This window comes from Chenopodium album, chromosome 10 (assembly GCF_948465745.1).
Source record: "Chenopodium album chromosome 10, dcCheAlbu1.1, whole genome shotgun sequence".
NCBI classification, from domain to species: domain Eukaryota; kingdom Viridiplantae; phylum Streptophyta; class Magnoliopsida; order Caryophyllales; family Amaranthaceae; genus Chenopodium; species Chenopodium album.
The window spans coordinates 3,737,111-3,758,386 of record NC_137843.1 but is presented as its reverse complement, the minus strand read 5'-3'; the positions used below and the strand labels follow the sequence as shown (position 1 = coordinate 3,758,386).

General features: G+C 35.8%; 4 protein-coding genes across 5 annotated transcripts; 3 read left to right on the top strand and 1 right to left on the bottom strand.

Moving 5' to 3' along the window:
- Positions 1-419: 419 nt before the first annotated feature.
- On the top strand, positions 420-3,829 carry LOC145561969 (WUSCHEL-related homeobox 8-like). The gene is made up of 3 exons (XM_081622108.1): positions 420-885; positions 1,945-2,478; positions 3,475-3,829. Exons 1-3 carry the CDS (start codon positions 657-659, stop codon positions 3,558-3,560), a joined length of 849 nt encoding a protein of 282 aa, XP_081478234.1. The 5' UTR covers positions 420-656; the 3' UTR covers positions 3,561-3,829.
- A 570-nt stretch (positions 3,830-4,399) lies between these two features.
- Positions 4,400-7,347, top strand: LOC145561970 (uncharacterized). 2 transcript variants are annotated; one of them, XM_081622111.1, is made up of 6 exons: positions 4,400-4,805; positions 5,149-5,230; positions 5,351-5,435; positions 5,786-5,840; positions 6,311-6,449; positions 6,569-7,347. In XM_081622111.1, the coding sequence occupies exons 2-6, from the start codon at positions 5,168-5,170 to the stop codon at positions 6,671-6,673; spliced, it is 447 nt and encodes a 148-aa protein (XP_081478237.1). In that variant the 5' UTR covers positions 4,400-4,805; positions 5,149-5,167; the 3' UTR covers positions 6,674-7,347. The 2 variants fall into 2 exon arrangements, with proteins under 2 accessions (XP_081478237.1, XP_081478236.1); XM_081622110.1 differs by having other exon boundaries at positions 5,042-5,230.
- Positions 7,348-7,554: 207 nt separating this feature from the next.
- Positions 7,555-9,605, top strand: LOC145563173 (F-box protein At5g03100-like). Its single transcript, XM_081623605.1, has 3 exons — positions 7,555-8,680; positions 8,765-8,947; positions 9,036-9,605. The coding sequence occupies exons 1-3, from the start codon at positions 7,751-7,753 to the stop codon at positions 9,321-9,323; spliced, it is 1,401 nt and encodes a 466-aa protein (XP_081479731.1). The 5' UTR covers positions 7,555-7,750; the 3' UTR covers positions 9,324-9,605.
- Positions 9,606-9,767: 162 nt separating this feature from the next.
- Positions 9,768-21,274, bottom strand: LOC145563172 (DNA mismatch repair protein MLH3-like). Its single transcript, XM_081623604.1, has 25 exons — positions 21,110-21,274; positions 20,793-20,844; positions 20,656-20,703; positions 19,872-20,026; positions 19,709-19,766; positions 18,771-18,828; positions 18,572-18,664; positions 18,329-18,491; positions 18,213-18,228; positions 17,911-18,113; positions 16,793-16,862; positions 16,608-16,691; positions 14,697-16,406; positions 14,504-14,606; positions 14,320-14,405; positions 13,155-13,252; positions 12,833-13,030; positions 12,604-12,648; positions 12,431-12,484; positions 12,220-12,326; positions 11,522-11,570; positions 11,238-11,297; positions 11,061-11,133; positions 10,275-10,360; positions 9,768-10,193 (listed from the first exon to the last, which is right to left on the bottom strand). Exons 1-25 carry the CDS (start codon positions 21,233-21,235, stop codon positions 10,014-10,016), a joined length of 3,975 nt encoding a protein of 1,324 aa, XP_081479730.1. The 5' UTR covers positions 21,236-21,274; the 3' UTR covers positions 9,768-10,013.
- Positions 21,275-21,276: the final 2 nt, after the last annotated feature.

Sequence of the window (21,276 nt, the reverse complement as noted above, 5' to 3'; positions counted from 1 at the left end):
GTCTTTATTATGTACTGGATTGTAGAATCAAATATGTCAAATTCAATTCTTGATCTGAATACAACGATCTCAAGTCTAAAATCAGACACTTTATTTTTTACTCTCATTTGAATTAGGTTAAACTCATATTTAAAATAAAATCAGATATAATTTACTGCTTACACATATGATGATACGGATACCAACACAATATTGGATAGAATAATCTGATACACACAATATTGAATAGAATAATTCGGATATGAATCAGTATTGTCATGCCCGTTCGAGAAGAACAAAATCTCTCGAGAAACGGACAAAAGCTGCACCCTGACCTCGATGCCCGTTTTAAGTTAACCACATGCGAACACGATCCCTCATTCTCATAACATACATCCTCTCCTCTTCTTCTACCACTAGTCCACTATATAGTTTGTATTGAGTAATACGCAGCAAACCCAGAAATAGTAGAAATGTACAAAGTATAAACAAATTCCAAATCTTTTCTTTCTTTATTTAATTATCTCCTTTAAAAAATAATTCTAAATCCCCCCTTTTTCTCCTCTTTCCTTTTTGTCTTTTTTTGAGGAGAGAGAAAAGAAAACGAGTTTTTCCCAATTCGACTCGTCTTCCTCCTACCACTGCTACTACTCTTACTGGAAAATTGTGTGAAGAAAATGATGGATCCCCAGCAAATTCCGCCGCATGACGCCGGGAATGGGTTGATGAATGGCGGAGTTGACGGAAATGCGAGTAATAATGGTGGGATTAATGGGGTTTTGTATGTCAAAGTAATGACTGATGAACAGCTTGAAATTCTTCGGACTCAAATTGCGGTTTATGCTACAATTTGTGAGCAGCTTGTTGATATGCATAAAGCCATTACTGCGCAACAAGATTTTGCTGGTTTTTTTCTCTCTCTTCATTCTGTTTTTATTTAAGAATTTCATCTTTTTTACTTCATTTATTGAACTGGGTATTTTTTTATATTTAATTTTATTGATTATCTACTGCAAATTCTGGGTTTTTCACTTTTTATTTTTCTGGGTTTTTAATTTCATTGGGTTATGAGTCTGGCAATATGCATTTTTAGAGTATTTGTTTATAGATCAAGTTTTAGTTTTGGAATTTTCTGCTGTAATTTTATACGAGTAGTAATTTGGTTAGGTGTTACTCTTGTCAGTTGTCAGTGAAAAGTAGGAATTGATCATGTTGAACTTCTAGTTTTCACCTTCTTTTCATGTGATCGTTGTACTCCATCTTGTAATATCCTCCTTCTAGAATTAACGGTTACATTGATATGGTAATTAATTTGATCTAGTAATGTGACGACTATCGGGATGAGTGACGTTGTTGTTTGACAAGGAGAGTGTGAATTAGGTGTGGGAATGTCTTACTTGTTCAGAGATTGTGTACATGTGATAAATGTTATGGTATGTTTGTACTTTGTTAATTGAATTAAATTGGCACAATTGTCAAGGTAGATCATCATTTATTAAGTATACTCTAGTCCCATGCCTATTTTTGGATTCTGGTCTTTGTGTGCATTAATTATGGACTGATAGATCTTTAAAAGCTGGTCCATGTGTGCAAATTTACAACTTTTGGAGATTTCAAGTAAAATTAATTCAGACCAGGTTTCCGTTGATGGTGTATCAAGTTATAAGCTACTTGTATAAAGTAAAGATAGTGAAATACAATCTAAATGTTTGTTCAAAATAATTTTTAGCAACAATACAATCAAACAATATTCTTCATATGTCAATTGGATCAGTTTGGATTGTCATGATATGATATCTATCATGTGTGATCGATATTGTAAAATAAGTCCTTCAACTGAGAAATCATGTCTGTTGAGGAGGTTGACTGACTTACCATTACAAGGTTGGTTGAGTAGCTGGTTTGGATGATTGTGTCCTTAATTACATAGCTTCATGATACATTTTTCGTTTATATATAATACAGGAGTTAGGCTAGGAAATATGTACTGTGATCCTTTGGTCACAGCTATGGGGCACAAAATTACTGCTAGGCAACGATGGACTCCAACACCGGTGCAACTTCAGATCCTCGAGCGCATCTTTGACCAAGGCACAGGAACTCCAAGCAAACAGAAGATCAAAGAAATTACTATAGAATTGTCTCAGCATGGACAAATCTCCGAAACAAATGTCTATAATTGGTTCCAAAACAGGCGTGCTAGATCAAAAAGAAAGCAGCTAAACAATAATGCACAAAACAATGCTGAATCAGAGGTGGAGACAGATGCAGAATCACCCAAAGACAAAAAGACAAAGCCTGAGGATTTCCAATCTCAGCCTAACTCGATGCTGAGGACTGATGATTCTTGTTTTCAGAATCAGGAGATAAGTTCTAGTATGCACACAATCGATTCACAGTCCGGCAAAATGGATTCTGTGTTTGCTTCTGATGGCAGTTCAAAATCGAGCCAGAGTCTCAGCCACCTAGGATTCTATGAAAGCATCATGCAGAATCCAAGTATGTAGTTACATGAATGCTATATATGATCAATAAGTTCTTTCCCCAACCCCACCCTCTGCTTGTTTATAAAATTCACTTTTTGCTCCTTCCTTTTTGTTGTCAAGAATAAAAAATGTAGAAGGAATTAATGAGCTTAAAACAGATTTATGTTGGCTAAGTATATTACTGTAATGTTTTTCTTTTGTTTAAGATGATGTGTCCGTTCTGTTATCTTACTTAAGATTTCAAGAAGTAGGATTGGGAAAAATTTAGTCGTGCCATACATTTAAGCAATGATCTTGACTCACAGCTTTGAAACCTTGTGCTTCAGTCTTTCCATTGTGTTTAGGATTATTGTATATTTGGCATTGGGTTGTTGAGAATTATTTTTTCCCCGTCTTAATTTTCTTTTAAACCAAACTGTTACTTCACCTTAATAAATTCCTTTTGACTTTACTTCAATTTTGCTTCTCTTGTTGATCTTTTTGTTTATTTCAGAAATTTGACCTCAGCTAACAGCTGCTTCTACAAGGAAAGCTGAGACAAATATTTTTGTCTCTGCTTCTTTCCCTGGCAGAATATTGTTGCTTAGTCATATCATGCTCTTTTTTTAATTGGCTAAAAATTCCAATAGCTCTTCATATATTTGAATGGGGATAGTACTCCACTTTGTTTCCTATTCATCATCTGTCTGAAAGAAGATAGAATTCTGATGTTGAAACGACAGGGTATATTGGTATAGTACTATAGTCTCAGCGGAAAATTGGAAAATTGGAGAGTCTAATATTTTGGCCTTTTAAAACCATCTTGGCTCCAGTAATCCAGTTTGCTGCTATTGCTTGGCCTTCACTGTTGAATTTTCATTTGAGCTCGTGTATGAGAACTTCTGGTGGCAAATGCTTACATTGTTGATATGCTTGAATTTTAAGGAATTTTTTGCTACTAGTATTAGTTTTGAGTTATGACAAAGTACTGTTAAAAACTTTTTATGGGTTCCTGTTTTTGTAAATGCAGGAATTGATGACTTGATCGGTAAGATTGAAGTGCCCGGCAGTTATAACTCTTATCAGTCAACAGAGGACTACAGCATGACTGGCTGACTTTTATCCTTCGTCCTTGTGCTATAATATACCGGAGTATTTATTTTTCATGGAAAAAACCATGTTTGCAGTTTGAAGCCAAGCCGGGTCTCTAGCCGAGATTACTGAGCTAGGTAGCAGTAGTGACACCCCTCAGAAAGTAATTGGAACCTTTGGAATAACGCCCTGATAGTTCACGATTGCTCTTCTGAAGTCTGTAATGATACAGCTGATCAAACTTTGTGTGTGAATTTGTTTATGGATTTAATTTCAGTATTTGAAGTCTGATATATTAGAAGTGTATATTTCCTTGGCTGATTCATGAGAATCATGACAACTTTTTTGTTTTATATAACTCCCCGCTAACTGGAGAAGTGGAGAGTGGTGTGGCTTGTGTCTATCTTATGCATGGGATTTATATACTTGTACTCCATGTGCTGGTTTTTAATGCAATGGATTTGCACTGTTTCTTCCCAAATCATTTTCATATTTGTTGTTTTTTATGCACAGTTTTTAGGGCTGCGCTATATATATAATTATTATATTTTTTCTTGTAAATCATTTAAATGTCAAATGACCTCCACTTTACCCAAGAAAAAAGAAAAAAGAAAAAAACAAAACAAAAAAACCATCGACTTTACCTATTATCTATCAATTTAGTCGGTTACATACATGCTTCTTTTCAATAACTCAATGTCACCCCTTCTGCCTTTCTGTGAGTAACTAGTGGCCACGTGTAATTCCACACGTCGCTTGATCCCATAATTCACCCCAACCGTAATTTGAGTTTCAAAAATAGATTACAAAATCTTAAATCAATTTCGTGCATAGCCTTAAATTTAGCGTCAAGTGAACACTTTAAATCCAATAAGGTTAGACATTGAGGTGCTTTTCATTAGACCAGACATTTTTTTTATGCTCAGAACCATCTCATTTATGAAAAAAAAAAACTCATAATTTTTTTTTTTTTGCATCTAATGAGAACCTGAGAGGATCAAGAGGATGTTATATACCGTACACCCATGAGTATTTGTTCTCATTTTGACGGTGGTTTTTCATTTTACGATCAAAGGAAGAACCAAAACTAACCTTAGCTGTATATCGTCGTCCGAACTAGCTAGGTAGTAACGGACTAACGGTGGCTCTTGGTGGTGCCGTCGTCCGCAGAGCTACTCTGGCACTTCCGCCTCTCCATCGGCTTCTATATCGTCAAGATTTGTTGAGAGAAAACTGATTCTCTAATCTCCGGCGAATTACAACCTGCAGGTATCACATTCATTACTCATTTTTTTTTTCTTTCTAATTTACAATTGATTCATTTCAATATCATCTGATGTATGAATCCATAAATCAACAAAATTAGGTCGAAATTTTCATACTAATCGAGCTATTTAATTGAGTCATAATCGATTTGATTGATAGATTAATCAATTTCGCGGTGTTCAGATTTTGAATTTTCTGAGTTTCCGGAATAAATTGATGAAGTATTGAATAATTTACAGATTTTTGCAATGGCTGAGAAACGCATTGTCAATTCAAAATACATGTACATTCATGAGGCTGGAAAATGGCCTTCACAAACAATTGATGTTCATCATGTAATTATCAGGAAAAATCGTCGATGGATTATGCTTGCTTGCTTCTCAGCCGTTGTTTTACTGTTAAATGCCTTGTATCTTATACTAGCACAGGTATGTTAGTGTAATTTTTGAGCTACGTCGCTTCGTGTTTCTTTAATTGTCACCTTGTTGTGCAATTTTTAGTCTATACTGTAATAAAAGATTTTGAATCGATGTCCGGTTTTGTTGCAGGATATGCTTGTTTCTGTTTTTCTTTTGTACTTGATTATTGGTGTCTTCGTATTCAGACTATTGCGTAAGAGGATTGTTGAGAAAGGTGAGGGAACTGAGGATGCACTCGATTTTTGTTTTTTTTGGTTGCTTTCTATAAATTGCATGATCCCGTATGGGATTGATATGTTTGCTCAAAATGCTAGACGAGTTTCATTATTGAAGCGAATTGACATATTGACAGGAGTCACAGGAGTAATATAAGTTTTGTTGTTCTGCTTCTTTGAAATGCTGCATGTTACTTGTGTTGGGTATGTGAATCCTGCAAAGAAAATAATGTTGTTTTAGAGAATGTTGCTTCTATCTGATGTCTGAAGTTCTGGAAGGAAATTTTCTGTAATTCACAGGTTCTTAAAGAATAACTTTTCTTCTAATTCCCATCTTCTTATGTGACAGAGTCTGTCGTGGTCATTCCATCGTTTGGAGTCCAACTTGAAACCCATTATAGAAGGTACTTTCCTGACTTACACAGATTATACGAAGTTGTCTAAGTAACATTATGTTAAAAGGATGACTGGATGAGGCCTTGAAAAAGTCTAGAATATAATCTTTATTTTGATGAAGTGCATATAGGATAATCAAGTGCACACAGTATGTAGACTGAAATTATGTTGGATCATGTTTTACTTTCCTGTAATTGGACAATACTTTGCGTGGTAGTGACTAGTGTGACAGTATAAGCTTGGTCAGCCTAGCAGAGGGCAAATAAATGAAGAAGGTTGCAATGTGCAGCTTAGACTAGATTTCTTCCTGAATCTGTATTTAGAAATTAGAGGTGGTAGTGATGAAAATACTTATTGCAGCTCACATTATCTTATGCTGTAGCTGTTAACATTTTTGGCTGAATCTTATCTAGCTTGAACTTTACTTCTTTTGTCTTTTATCTGTGTTCATATTTTCTTTTCCTGTTTTTGCTCATAGTGGGAGAGCTGTCCGTTGCTTTGTCCCCATTGACAAGATATTGAAGCCTATTCTTAATGAATGTGTGACTCCAGTGACGTGTTATTGGAGCTTGGCATTACTTTTACGTGAAGAAGATGAGTTGATGTTAGTCTTTAAGGTATGCTATATATGGCCTCTCGCTCATTCTTTAGCTTTAGTGATAGAAAATCTCTGAATGCTATCTGTGCGTGTAGTATTGTTTCTAGAGTGCCTCTTATTGTTGCTCTCCTTTGCCAGACATTGAGACCCCCGCTTAAGATGTTGCTGCCAATTTGGAAGGCGCTTTGTGCTGCTACAGATTCCAGTGACAGCTTAGAGACAAAATCAGACTCCCAGGGCTGAATTTTTTGTAAGGTTTGAAATGTGAAATCATATAGGGCTTTGTGTGCCAATGAATTCTACAATCTAAGGCTACATAGATTGTGGGGCCGCAGGGGAGGGTGTCAGGCTGTCGGGGAATCCTTGATGAACGAACCATTGAAATGGATCCCTATCATAGTGCCATAGAGGTAGCAGATGGGAGACTGCTCCCCTCTCCATTTTGCCATTTTCCTCTGGAAATCTTGACTAATAAACCTTTGGGAGCCGTTTCCAGTTTCACAAGAGTATCTTAAGCTTTGTAAAGGAATTCACACCCAAGCATCTGCTGCCTATGGATATGTCAAATGACACCCAGATCGATTCAAGCGAAGTTGATTTCAGGCTGTTGAGTTTTGTTTTGATGCTACATCTTGAGGTGCTTAGCAGTTTATTGTTAGGATGACTGGATGAGCAGCTTAGTCATATGTTCTTTGAATAGTCAATCTATTCTTTTATAACAAGAACGATACTCCCTTGTTTAATTGGGCGTTGAAGGTTGTAGTATATACTATGTAGATTAAGGAGTTTTTCAATCTGTATGCTTAGAATAAGAGGAGGTTGGTTAATTAATCTTTTTGTTTCAGCTTTCATTTTTAATTAGTAACATAAATGTCAAAAAATATGGATGCACAGATATTATGCAAATTTTTACTTGATACTGTGGAATGATTGATTACTTTCTAAGATTGAACAAATGCTGCATTTTTTGCAATTTAATTTTGCTTAATTAATCTTTCGTCATCACTCCAGAAACTAACAAGATCTTCAATAAAAAGAAAAAAAAAAAAAAAAAAGAGGGGGGGGGGGGGGTGGAAATAAAAAGTTAGTTAATTCAACCTAAAAGTAGGTGCAATTGTGCAATTAGTATGAACAAGTCAAGCAAAGTAACCTGCAACCTTAAAAAGCTTCTTCAGTACTCTTTAGTTTATTCAAATCTTTTAGATTGTACAGAAAGGAGAAGATAGGTTCTATAAATCCCCTAACTTTCTTCCTTAGCACTCACTATACACCAGAATACAAGTATTTCAGTGCAAAAAATATATCTTTCATTCTCAACCCATGACTTGTACACAAGCTAAACCAGAAGACAGGCTTAGCGCTTTGCCCGATTCACTTCTTTGCCACATCCTGTCTTTTCTCCCTACAAATGAAGCTGTCCAAACTGTCCTAATCCGAAGATTCGGCACCCTGTGGACTTCCCTTCAAAATATCGATTTTGATGATGACTTGCTCTCCCACTTATGGGCAGATGAGGATATAAATTCAGGTTTCTTTAGGTTTGTCCACAAGGCGCTAACTCTCCATCAGAGGCCTACAGTCGACAGGTTCAGAGTTAACATTTCGACCATGTTATATGAAGATATAACATCTTTCCAATCTGTGAATTGGGGACGTGAAATAGATTCTTGGTTAGCTTTCGCTCTAAAGAAACAAGTCAAGTTCCTAGAATTTGGGTTCGGAATGGTTGAACCTGTTAATGAGGTCTATAAGTTGCCTTTCATAGAGTTCATTAGTGATACTCTGGTCAAGCTGAAGCTGGTGTTCATTGAAATGAAACTTCAGAAGCGAGTAAAAATGGGGTCACTTAGAGTTCTGAAACTTGAATATATGAGTCTGAATAATGATGTTTTCAAAGAAATCATTCAAGGTTGCCCTTTGCTCAAAAGAATAGAGATATCTAACTGTTTGGACTCTCGCGATTTCACTGAAATCAATGCCCCAAATTTAGATATATTGAAGCTTGATAGAGAAATAGTTGCAGATTCAGAGGAAATTATGAAGATCAATTGCCCAAAATTGTCATCGTTTAACTACAGTGGATGTGTGGATGGACTGGAGATTGTGAACCTTTCGTCTCTTGCTGAATTTTCCTTTCGTTTAACGTGTAACATTTCAGCAACAAGTTTCAAAGAGTTCACCCGGTTTCAATCTGCTCTAACCAAACTTCTGCATGTCAAGAATGTATCTTTATCAGATACATTTGTCACGGTACTGACATTGATACTCAGTTCATTTCTGTTTCTTATACTGTATTTCCTAATGATATCTTATGTTCTTTGGTGACTTTTTTAGGTGTTGTTCTATTGCATTCTAAAATGCAATCTTCAGGAAATTGTTCACTGGAAGCGAGTGGATCTAAAAATTAGGTTGAATGATAAGCACATCCTTGGTCTTAGTCATTTGTTAAGGAAATCGCCTTACTTGGAGGAACTTGCCTTGACTGTCATCCCATCATGGAATTCTGATTTAGTCAAGGTGTGATTAATTTACCTTTACAATAACTCTAGCTTCCCTTAAATCTTAAAATTGCTTCTTTTATTTATAACAAATTCTTTCACTGCAGAATGTAGATTCAGAACTCGAAAGTTGCAACCCGGGTAAGGAAGAGGTGTACTGCTGGAGCTCTCTTAAAACCATTGTCATTCATAACATTTCAATGAGTTCATATCCTGTCGTGGTTCACTTGGTTGAGATTCTGCTCAGGAGTTCACCAGTGTTAGATGAAATGGTGATCTACTACAAGGCCAGCAATGAATCCTCGGCGATGCTGACAGAACAATTGTCAGAATTTTCTGAGAAGCTGTCAACATTCAGAAGAGCCTCCCGAACAGCAAAAGTTATTCTACTGTGAGAAATTTGAACGGCAAATTGCTGCAATTATATACGAAGTAATACAGCATCGTTAATATTACCACTACAAACAAATGCTTGTTGATGAAGAATAGAAGATGTGGGCTTGGGGCTTCTTCTAGCTGCAGCTGCGGCTTCAGTCTAGTCCTAATCGGTGGCTCATGGTCACAACTTTTCCTTTTACCGGCTATTAGTCTTCCTTTTGGTTTACTTTTGTAACTAATATGGGCTGCAGTTCCTATCTATGTAGCAGTTATTACTCTTATAAGTTAATGCTGTATGCTGTAACAAACCTTTTATCCAAGGAATCATTTTCTCCTCGTAATATATGCACTTCCCGTTCTGCATTCAAAAAAAAAAGAAATAGAGAGAGATAGAAAGATGGTTTCATGAATTCTATCCTCATCCTTTATTCTTTAATTGTTGTACCATCAATGAACGGCCATGTTATTACATCATATACAGGTTTGAAAGAACGAAAGAACAATATACTCTCTCCATATATACAAAGGGAGTACTCAGCTATTATTGTTTTACTCACCAAAGAACAATAATTTTTGTTAAAAAAAAAAAAAATTATACAAAAGAAGATGCAAAAAAACTACTAGAGAACAAAAAATGTGTGGAGACGATAAAGAAAACCCTTATACCACCACCATTGTACAATTTGTACATCAGCAAGCTCAGTTTTTCAGTCACAGCCTCTTATCATATCAAGTCTACATTTGGCACGATCAAGAGTAATCTCTTTCCTGCAGAGTCCATGCCATGTATTCTTAGAATATTCATGCCAGGATCCAAGCTGTAGAATTCCCTTGTGTAATGCCTTCAGATTCACCAGAGGCACTGTTGTTGGCCTTCCATGAGCACACTACAAAATAAAACTGTCAAGCAAACTCGGGCTCAATCTACATTACACTACCTAGAGATTTCCCATTGTTTTGAAGCTTACTTGAAAACATAATGAAGTTTGCTTCAGCTCTTCAACGATAAGGGAACATTCAGATGGCATGAGTTTGTCCCCAAACATAATAGCACCTTCAGAATAAAAATAAGATAATGTTATAAAGAATATTGGCAGCAAGGAGTAGCCCAATCACAAATTTCAAGTAAAAGGAACATGTATGAGTCAAGTAACCAGACTAAAATGGGAGTGGGAAGAGCTGAGATTCCTTTATAATCTATTTCCTCAATTTAAACTAATTTTCAACTTCCGTAGTATAATATATTTCATCTGTTTTTTTAGTTGACACATTAATTATGTAACGTTTGTCAACGCACGATTTTAACAATTAACATCTCTAAATATCAACATGTAAAAATTCTAAGTTAATATTAATAAAATTTACATAGAGACGATTCAAATAAGATCCCACATGACCATGTTTTATCATAGCTATAAATCACAAAAGCGAGTCAAAGTAAATTTTGTGAATAGTGTCAAAAGTCAAAACGCGTCAACTTAAGAAAACGGAGGGAAGTATAAATTGAAGTAAATCATTCAGGACTTCCATAAAACATAAGCCAGGTTCCAATCAGAACTTGCAAGGTGGACAGCATAAAAGACAAGACTTTCTATCCAATTTCAGCCAGGCATAGAAAAGGCAAAACAGAAGCATACAAAACTTTTCAAATCCAGAATAGAATTCATGTAAGAAATAATCAAGTCATAAATTCAAAATGCAGTGCTGCAAAAGAGAAAACAAAAGAGAGAGCTACACAAAGATTAAGATTATACCCCTGCATGCTTTGTAGTTTAGGATTCGAACTACAGATGGTGGAATGATTGAAGATCCATCAGTATCAGCAAGCTGTTGCAAATGTATAAAACAGAGAAAAGATAATTATCTTGGAGAAAACATTCATTGACCTAATAGATGGATATAGCTAGCTTAAAAATTGAGGTCAGACTTACTTGTTCAAGAAATTCCACTAAATCTTTATCAGACAAGTTTACACCCAAAATACATGGTACCTAAACACCAACAAATATATCAGAATTGACAATTATAAAATTAACCTAGTCTCTATGTCTCAAAGGAAAAAAGAGATCACAGACTAGAAAGCACCAGAAGCAACTTCCTCTACTAAATGTATATCAAGCACTCTTTAAATTGGATTTCAACAATAAAAGAAACTTTAGGTGCTGTTCTTCTATTGGAAGTCAAGAATAGCTAGCGGAGGGATTAGTATAAATACCGCAATAATTGTGAGATCAGATGCCCGCCCATTAAGAAGACTCAGATTCCTGCAAAATTGGATTAGTAAAGCACCAAAAGTATATTGCAGTGAGAATATATTGATTGTATTTTGTTGTAATTTGGAATAGTTAATGACTAAGAGCACAAAGAGAAAATTTTAGATTGAAATATAGCTAACAAGAAACTTAGATTCTAGTGCGTTCTACTGTTCCAAGCACAACTCTTTCCTAAATAAGTTGGACTTTAATTCATATCTTGCTTCTTTAACAAAACCTCCCCCCTCTCTCCCTCCCTCTCTCTCTCCTCCCCAGAGTTTGTTTGCAAGCTTGAACCCTTCTAAAATTTTACAGCAGCCTGAAAGATATATCTAAACTATACAGATATAGAAATAAAAGCCCAAGTCACTCGAGTATGAGCAAACTTGCTTCGTTATGTCTCCTGTATGAGGTGTGTGTGCTATGTATGCATGAATATGCGTGTGTGACTCTGCTGGGCATGTATGTGTGTCTGCAGATTACTGTGCATGCTTGTCCTTTCAGACTAAAGCAATCACTGATAGCTTCATTTCAGTGCACATGCTGGCATGCAGGAATATGTGAGTTTAAGTGCAAGAAAAGGGATATATAAAAAAAAAAAAAAAAAATAGAAAGAAAAAAAAAAAAAAAAAAGGAGAAGCATTTAAAGCAGAAAACTTACTTTGTGAATGATCCAGAATCCTTAGAGAAAATGTTACATATCCATCCCCAGTGCTTTATGTGCTCCACGTAATTGCACAGTAACTGGTAGGCCATTTCAGGCAAAACCTACAATGAAAGCTTCTGTAAAATTAAGATTTTAAGATGTATATAAAGAGAGGTGTTGTATCTCCACCATTCACTACCCCTCTCCAGCAGAGTTTCCATCATACCAAGTCTTTCTCTTTTTCCAGATAGTTTATTGACTTCAATTCACCGGAAAGAACCTGAGACCAGCCATTTAGCTATAAGCATATAATGTCTTCAAAACTTCAATACCACACAACACCCCTCCCTCCCACTCCCACCCCCACAAAAAAGGCAAAAAAATAGTCTGCAACAATACCTTGCGACGCATTTCTTCAAGTCGAATTCTCTCATCTGCAGCATGCTGAAAAAGAGTTCATCATTAGGTCAGATCAGATCCAATCATATGCTTCAAGGCATTGATGAGCAAAACAAAGTTATCACATTATTTAAAGTAGCAAAATCAATTTCTAAACAAAGTATTCAAACACAAGAGGGTTCCATCCTCGTATAAAATATGTAAAGAAACAACCAGCATAAGTGCAGACCTGGTCAATTACTGCTAAAGTTCCATTTGCCACAACTGGAATAAATTTACTATCAATCTGCACAAGCACCTTGGCATTCTGCAAACCATTTCTATTGATAGATTTTGGAACTAATAAATCACCAACAAGATCAAGCATAGAGGACTGAACATCCAGTATATCACTTTCAGCTTTAAGGTCAATTAACCTATTTCCAGCCTGTATCAGCAATTTATAAATAAAAAAGAAAAAAAATTAAAAAATTAATTAAAAAAAAAAGGTACTTAGAAACCGTTAAAAATATATGCAGTACAAGATATCTTATCATTTCTGATTAACTTACTCTTAGATTATTAGCAACCTCCTTTGATCTAGGATCTGGACAGCCTTCTCGCCACTTGAAATTTGACATTTCAGAATCCTGAAAGTCCTTAAAGCAGCCTACAGCCAGATATTGAGCTTTCCAAATTTAAACATGGCAAAGAATTATAGCACTAATTCAGTGGTTGGAATGACAAGTAAGAATTATAGCACTAGTTATGGCTTTTCCTGCTCTTGTAAATCAAATAAATAGTAAAAGCTAAGTCAAAAGTCTTGTCACTGACTTAATCAATCAAAAATGAAAAGCCAGAAGACAATACCCACATCCTCCTCATCATTTCGTAAACAGGTGCATATGATACACAGATTTAAGAAGCATTGCTCCAAAATATTATTTGTCAGGTTGTCACATGAATGCAGAAGTGCAAATCTATCATATAATTCATTTACTGCAATTAGAGCCCATCACCGATGGAAATCAGAAGGGGAGCCTAATTTCAAAAGTCTCAAAAGATTAGGCTATTTGATCTCATCAAAAGGGACTCTACAGCTAAAATTTTTGTTGAATTTTCATATAAATAAAGCACCCCTTATCCTCTGTAAAACTAATACTCATTAGTCTCCCTTAGTCCCAATAAGTAGGTTTCACATTACTGTTCAGGAATATCCCATTACCACTTTCTTCAAGCTAGTTTGTAAGTTGGGTGTGTATCTTTTGTCAAAGGGGAATGAACATAATTTTTTCTACATGTTATACTCATTCTAACATTGTCTTTTCAATGATTGGCTACTTAAGGTAATATTTTGTATGTGCAATAGATAGAGTTAAGGCAAGGGAAACAGTGTTCCAATTATGTACTCCCTCCGTTTATTATAAATGCATCACTAGCATTTACACGGAGTTTAGGAGAGCTTATTTGCTTTAGTATTATATTGTGCAAGTGGGGCAAAGAGAGGATTAGTTAATTTTATTAAAAGTACAATGTGAACCATGAAAAAGAGCATGAGAGAGAGAGAGAGAGAGAGAGAGAGAGAGAGAGTAGTTTTTTAATCATTTCAGTAGGGACCATGAAAGAGAGAGAAATGATAAAATATTTTGAGTGGGTTTTTCTTAACCGTCATTCAAAACGAAAGGGGGTGCCTATATCAACAAGTAAAAAACAAATTTATTTTTAAAAAACATATACCACTGCTGAAACAGGCATCCTCTGTGTTTCCATCTAGTAACCAAGCACTGGCTTGTGTGATATTTGAGGTTTCCTTCACCTCTTGTCTGGAGGGAAAAAAAAAAATGAAAGGGGGTATTAATATTTGACTAAAATGAGCATGAATGTTAACAACATAACGGGAAGTCAGAAACATTACACATACTCAACAAAGGACTGGGAATCTTCCCTAAATTTCATCCCATCATGCTGGAAATTTAACCTAGAAGATGGTGCTGGTAGAAGAGGGTGCTTCAACTTGGCTTTTTCTGCACGTCAACAAAGATTTGATCTCAGTACATCTAAACGACTTTCATAAACCTAGAATCTACAGAAGCCATTTCTATGAATAGCAAAACCTGGGACAGTGCAAACTTCAGGAGCTCTCTGCAAACCAGAATTTTTAGTTGTAGAAATCATAGAACTCTTTACTGAGAGAAATCTCTTCTTGCCCCTAAAAAATGGAGGAGCGGAATGGCTTCTTCTAGATCTCACAGAGCTTCCTGATGCCAATGAGCTATGATTTTGCTCTAAATCTTCACGTCTTGGATGATAACTTTTGTGATCTTTACCATCAGATAAGGATGAAAAACACACTGATGGTTTATATGAACTTAATTTGTTTTGAAAATCCAGACATGGAGAAAAAGTCTCATCTGTTACCATAGAGTTACATTTAAGGCCACCAGAACTGTCATAGCCCCTCCCTGATCTTTCTCTGGGATAGTCCTGCCCAAACTCTTGACATTTTTGCAGGTCCACTTGGTTTCCTTTGACGGAGGACATAAATGGACTCCAGCAGATTGATGAGTCTCTACACTTTCTGTCCGGAGATGGTGAATACATGTCTTTGAACAAGGGATCATCAAATCTTATAGAGGACATTTCATCAACACTATGCCCAAGTGAAGAATATTCATACATGCCATTTTCAACTCCTGCATATTCATTTGTAAACAGAGATGTTGAAGTCAAATGACGCATAGAAGTGAAATTCGTGTTGCAAAACCTATCACCGAGACTAGATTCATAAAATTCCTCTTTTTCATAATTTGACTGCTCAAAATCAACACTTTTTCTTACTCCAGGTTTCCTCTCAAAATCTTCATACTGAGTAATATCATCAAAATCCCAATTTTTCACTTTAATGAAAGGATGTGTAGTTGCAGATTGCTGACCCAAGTTTGTTGACGAGCAGGGGAAGAGCACTGCGCCTGGTTTACTTAGAGACTCTAAAGGGTATTCTCTGATAAAAGATCCTCCACAGGGTGATAACAAGTTGTCATATTCCATATGATCAAGGTCAAGATCTTTCCTTGTAAGACTTCCTATATTGGATTTAGGGAGTGGCCAAGGATTTGCTACCCCAATATGACACTGAGCTCGTTGATGAATATCGAAGTTATGACTAAGACTATCAGCATCTTCATTGCCATGGGAATTGTTACAGCTTCTGTTAGCCTTGAAATTATCAGTCTGAAATTGGGACTCCTTATCACAGTTCAGAGGTGCTTGAATTGGATTTTCCCATGGGTAACTTTGCAAAACTAACTCCCTCTGATCATCATTAGCTCTATTCCTGTCATGCTCCGGCATGAACTCAATACTCCAAGCGCTTCCTTTTTCAAGGTTCCAAGCAATTGAACTATGTACACTGACTTCATCCTTCCATCTTGAATTAAAGAGATTAATGTTCGCATAACTGGCTTCTTTTTCCACAGAAGTAACATCATTCCTCAAAAAATCTCTATCCACCCGTTCCTTATCAGGCCCCAAAAGATCACTGTCGATGTTGTCTGTTACATCACACATATGGTCAGAGTGAGAAAATTCACTTACTCCAGTAAAATTCATTTGACAAGGAGACTCCCTCTTTGTGTCTGATTCCCTAAATTTCACATTGATTCTCTCTGGATTCAAGTGCTGTCTACAGCTGTTCTTCCAAACAGACGAGTTGTCGCAGTCTTCTATTTGCATTCCCAGTGAATCTTCAGGGCATGCAAGCTGATTCTCACTGTTCTGGATCCTACGTCTCTTTGTAGAAATTTCACAGGTCTTCAACCACCAATCTGCATCAGAAAAGAAGCTTATTACAATCATCTCAAAGTATACATACGCATTGTTCTTTTCCCCCCAAATGGGAGCAGGTGAGAAGAGGAGCACTGCCTAGGCAACAGATGTTGCATAATTAACAAGGGCTATTAGCACAAGAAACAGCATGAAGTCTTGAAAAAAATACAACTTAAATTCAACAGATAGGAACAGAGAACCTTTTTCTTCAGAAGAAATCGTTTCAACAGCTTTCTTTCTGTCATCTTTCCTGATCAGGTCAGCTTCATGTTTATGAGAAATTCCTGGCAGGAAAGAAAGACAGCCATGACAGTTGTTCCATAAGGAGTTTAAGGCACAGCTAAGCAATTTGGACAAACGTAATGTACAATGACTACAGTCTTACCCCTCTTTATTTCCTCACTCCACATAGACATAACTGATTTTTCAATGAATGCAAGTACAGGAGCCCAATCCTGCAACACCATACTAACACTTCAGATGCTGTACACTCATAAGATATTACTAGCAAAACTGCAAGCAGCAAATTGGGAAAAGAAAAAAAAAAAGAAAGAAAGAAGGAAAAGAAAAAGAAAGAAAGAAAGAAAGAAAAAAAGAAAAAAAAAAGGTATACAAAAAAACTGGAATCAGATAGTTCCTTGACTCTGAATTCACCTTAATTAGAGCTCATTATAGGACCAAGCTAGCACTTCATATTGATAAAGTTGAAGAATGCATTCACTTCTTTCATGGTAAAAGGAAACATTCTAAGTTTTTGAAAACCCTTAACTCAAATTAAAACCCTGCCCACATTTGAAAATTTGAATATTGAAGTACACTTGCAATTATTGTATTCAACTCCTGGAAAAACCCTAGTATTATTTATTTACCAGAATAACATTAAGTGTTGAATACATTGTGCATTCCCAAACAGACAGCTGAAGCATAGAATTCTTGTTTGAAGAATAGATGTGAGAGGAAAAAAAAAAAAAAAAAAACCTACTTTGCTCAAGATAAATTACTTTCCTGTTATGTTACAATGTTAATTCTCTGCCCATCACATCTTAAGAGACAAAACAATTCCTCCCTTATAACTAGCACATGCAAATATCATTAAAATATAGGATAGTGAGAGACAGATATAAATAACAAACATGCTCTAGAAACACAATCCATGTAAATGTTACAATGCCAATAAAGCTTAAGAGCAGAAGCAGTAGTTTATAGCTTTCAAATCCATCTCCAACTAACCCAATTAAGACAGAGTATGAGAGTACATTCATACTGTACTACCAAATAAGGAGAATTATCGATTATGTGACTATCCAGTCATGTTTCCTGCCATTCTATATAAATAAACGTCAAACAGAAACCTCTACATAAATCTATCTCTAATGAGAGCATCATGAGCCATCAAGCCTTTCAACAGAAAAAATTTGATACTACTTTTGAATAGAAGCCATATTCTAAATAACCTGCACAAGTACCAACAAGAATGCAACCTCGAGCAATAAAAAATGATACCTTGAATTCTACAGAAGCCCTTGAAAATTCAAGATTCAGATCATAGGAATGGCGAGGACAGGTTAGGTTCAAACAGTACACTGGACCTTGAGGCTGACTTCTCTTTCCACAACTGTCAGTTCCCAACTGGTCATGGCACATAACCGCCAGATGATTCAGGAGTTTATGCATTGGGCCTTTATCCACAAACCTGGAGTTGACATCTTCATATGTTAAGGTCCACGGATTTCAAAAGATGATTGGCTCGTTTCAATTACCACATAAATGTCAAGTTCAATTTTGATATTTAAAATTTTGGATACATATATATTGAACATCCTGCAAAACATAATCAATATGTCAGACACAAAGATTTTTCATGCCAGTTAGTTTACACTTTACTTAGTTTATTAATTAAATTTAGGTACAATAGACTCACCTTTGACAAGAATGGACTAGACAGAGAAGACACATATCCCATGAGTTTCAATGGACCTTCAGAAAAACTCAGCTCATGTAAGCTAGAAGATTCAATACCAAAATTGCTGCACAAAAGTGTCAAAGGAGAAGGGCAACTGCGTGTGCGAAGCAATTCATCTTCACTGCATATGGACACCATCAGATAAAACTGCAGCATATCTAGCCAAAAATAATAATTTTTACAATTGTACAGTAGGCGCACCTCTCCATGTCAATGACTTTGAAAGAAATATTAGGCTGCACAAGAGCAATCCGTACTGCACATTTTTTAACTGAGTGCAAAACTTTCTTGACACTACAGCACAAAAGCATCATCAATACAAGCATACTATTAAATCCAAGATCACCAGACAGTACCTATAAATTATAACTGTAATTATTGTCACTAAAATGAACAATACTTGCACTGCATTTGTCTTCTCCGAACAGGTTGATTGTAAAATAAATCACGAACAATGACTGCAAAATTTGAATATTATAAACTTTCAATTAGAGAAAGAAAATGCAATGACAACTTCTACCAACAGCTTGAAAGTGACAGAAGAAAATATGTGTGCACGAAGAAGACATAGTATCACAATTTATTGTCCTATCACCTGTAATAGAAAATTACATGCAACATCCAATTCACGTAAGAGGCCCAAAAAACTGTATGGGAATTGAAAGTAAGTCACTCTGTAGATCAAGCAATCATGACATTGAGTTTTAGGCACAACCACCTTATTTATGTCGAAAACAAGAGTTACAACTATAGGTGACCATAAATGGTCGTGAAAAATTTGGATTTAAATCAGCTAAAGGCATGGCTCAGCTTTTGTGAATGAGCCGAATTTGATGTCAATACCATAGATGTGGAGATAACAGCTTGCAATGTATTCTTAAATGGAGGATGTTCATAAGTTTCAAATTTTAAGAGGCCTTCTCATATAATTACTAACAAAAATAATTCTTCACACAACCTACCCAAGCCAAAGATCATCATAGAGACATAGAGGGGAGCAGCAACAGCAGATTACTTTGTTTATAATTTGAAGATTGTTTATTGAGTTGAACTTGAAGTGGAATATGGACTCCCAAATCTAACATTCAACACAAGCTCAAAGTAAATTGTGTAGTTTTATGTTGGAATTAAGCACAACTCAGCTCGTGACCACCCTACTATAATTTGCCTCTCTGTGTGTCATTTAAATTGTTTCGTGGAAAATTTATATATAAATTGCTTCCTGATATCAAGGAAGTCCAACATTAGTTTGAAAAAGCACTTTACTGTATCAACCCAAAAATATGCACACGTTTAAAGAGAGAGGTCAGTAACAACACCATAAAAGAACCAACTTACCAGTTGTTCCAACATCTTGCCTATCATTATCAATACTGAGACAAAGGCATTTGCGACCCTAAAGAATATACACATGTTATTTTGAACAAGAAAATGGATCAGATGATGCCAAATAAATCCAGACACTATGAAACTGAAACATGAAGCAGTAAGTCATACTCGCCTTCATGACTTTACGATAGCCATTGGGCCTCCCTTGTACTCTTGTTACAACTTCTACTAAAGAAATGTCAGCAATTGAGCACAGAACCTCTCCACGAAACCCAAAGCTTTCTTCTAAATTATCTTTTTCATGAATATGCCGAAGTTTTGATGTCACTGCATATGGTAACAATGCATTCACACAAGATTTCAAGGAACAAAAATAACATCTGTTAAAGGCATCTCAAGTTTTGCCTAACTCTGAAGAGTCTACCCATAGTTTCAATACACTAGAGGTACACTGGCACAAAAAAAAAAAAAAAAAAAAAAAAAATTGTGCAGCTAAACAGCATGCTTGCATCCCCAATTTCTCTTCCACTCTTCAAGCGGAAGCCAAAAGGATATAAATCTCATCATATCCAAAATGAACAAGTACCTTGGAAAATATTAAAGTAAAATTCAGTGGGAACACAAATTTGGCTAATTGAATCAGGTGCTTTAGTCATGCAGTTGTGCCACAAAGTAGTCAAGGATCTTGATTTATGCAGTGCATCAAACACATGAAACATAAGCATTTTGCTAATTTTTAATAGCATCTTGTTGAATTAAAACAAAGATATGACTTAGTAAACCATCAAAGATTTCTCCTGCTAATGATTTCACATGAAGAAAAGACGGACAATCTAGGCCGGCAAAAATCCAACCATTCACACAATGTAGCAAAGATGTCTAGAGGTTCATCACTAGGAGCACTTACGCTACAACATAATAAGACATGGATTTAACCAAAGAGAAGTCCTTGTTACCATAGCGTTCTCCCAGCAGCACCAGTCCATCCCGGCTAATGCCAGATCCTGCAAAGTCAACCCATATATGAACCATTTAGTGCTTTGATCAGCTAGGTACAGTATTTTGACATAACTTAGCAGATAATGTTACAGACCATCATCTTCTACTTTAACGTAGCCATTGTTAACAGCTACGGATACAGATACCTGAAACAATACAGTGACTGATTAAATCCAATTATACAATACTATATACACTCTTCATGAGTACGGTCAATTTCAGTTAAATCTCTTAAAACAATAATATAATGACCAAAAAAAATCCAATATCACAATTTATGCTTACTCATCATAGTCATTAACTAAAGAAAAGTAATATAAAAAATATATATATATAATAACAATAAATGAGGGAGCTTTACCAGATACATACAGCAAATTTTCCCATTTGTGTAGCAAAAAGAAAATGTACCTTTGTTGCACCAGCATCTAAGCTGTTATATATGAGCTCTTCAACAACGGTTGAAAAGCAGCTGATGATGAACCCAGAACGCACTATACTTTGAACAGACTCTGGCAAAGGCTTGATGGTTTCCATCAAACTATGCAACTACTAACCAATCTGTTTGCCTGCCCAAA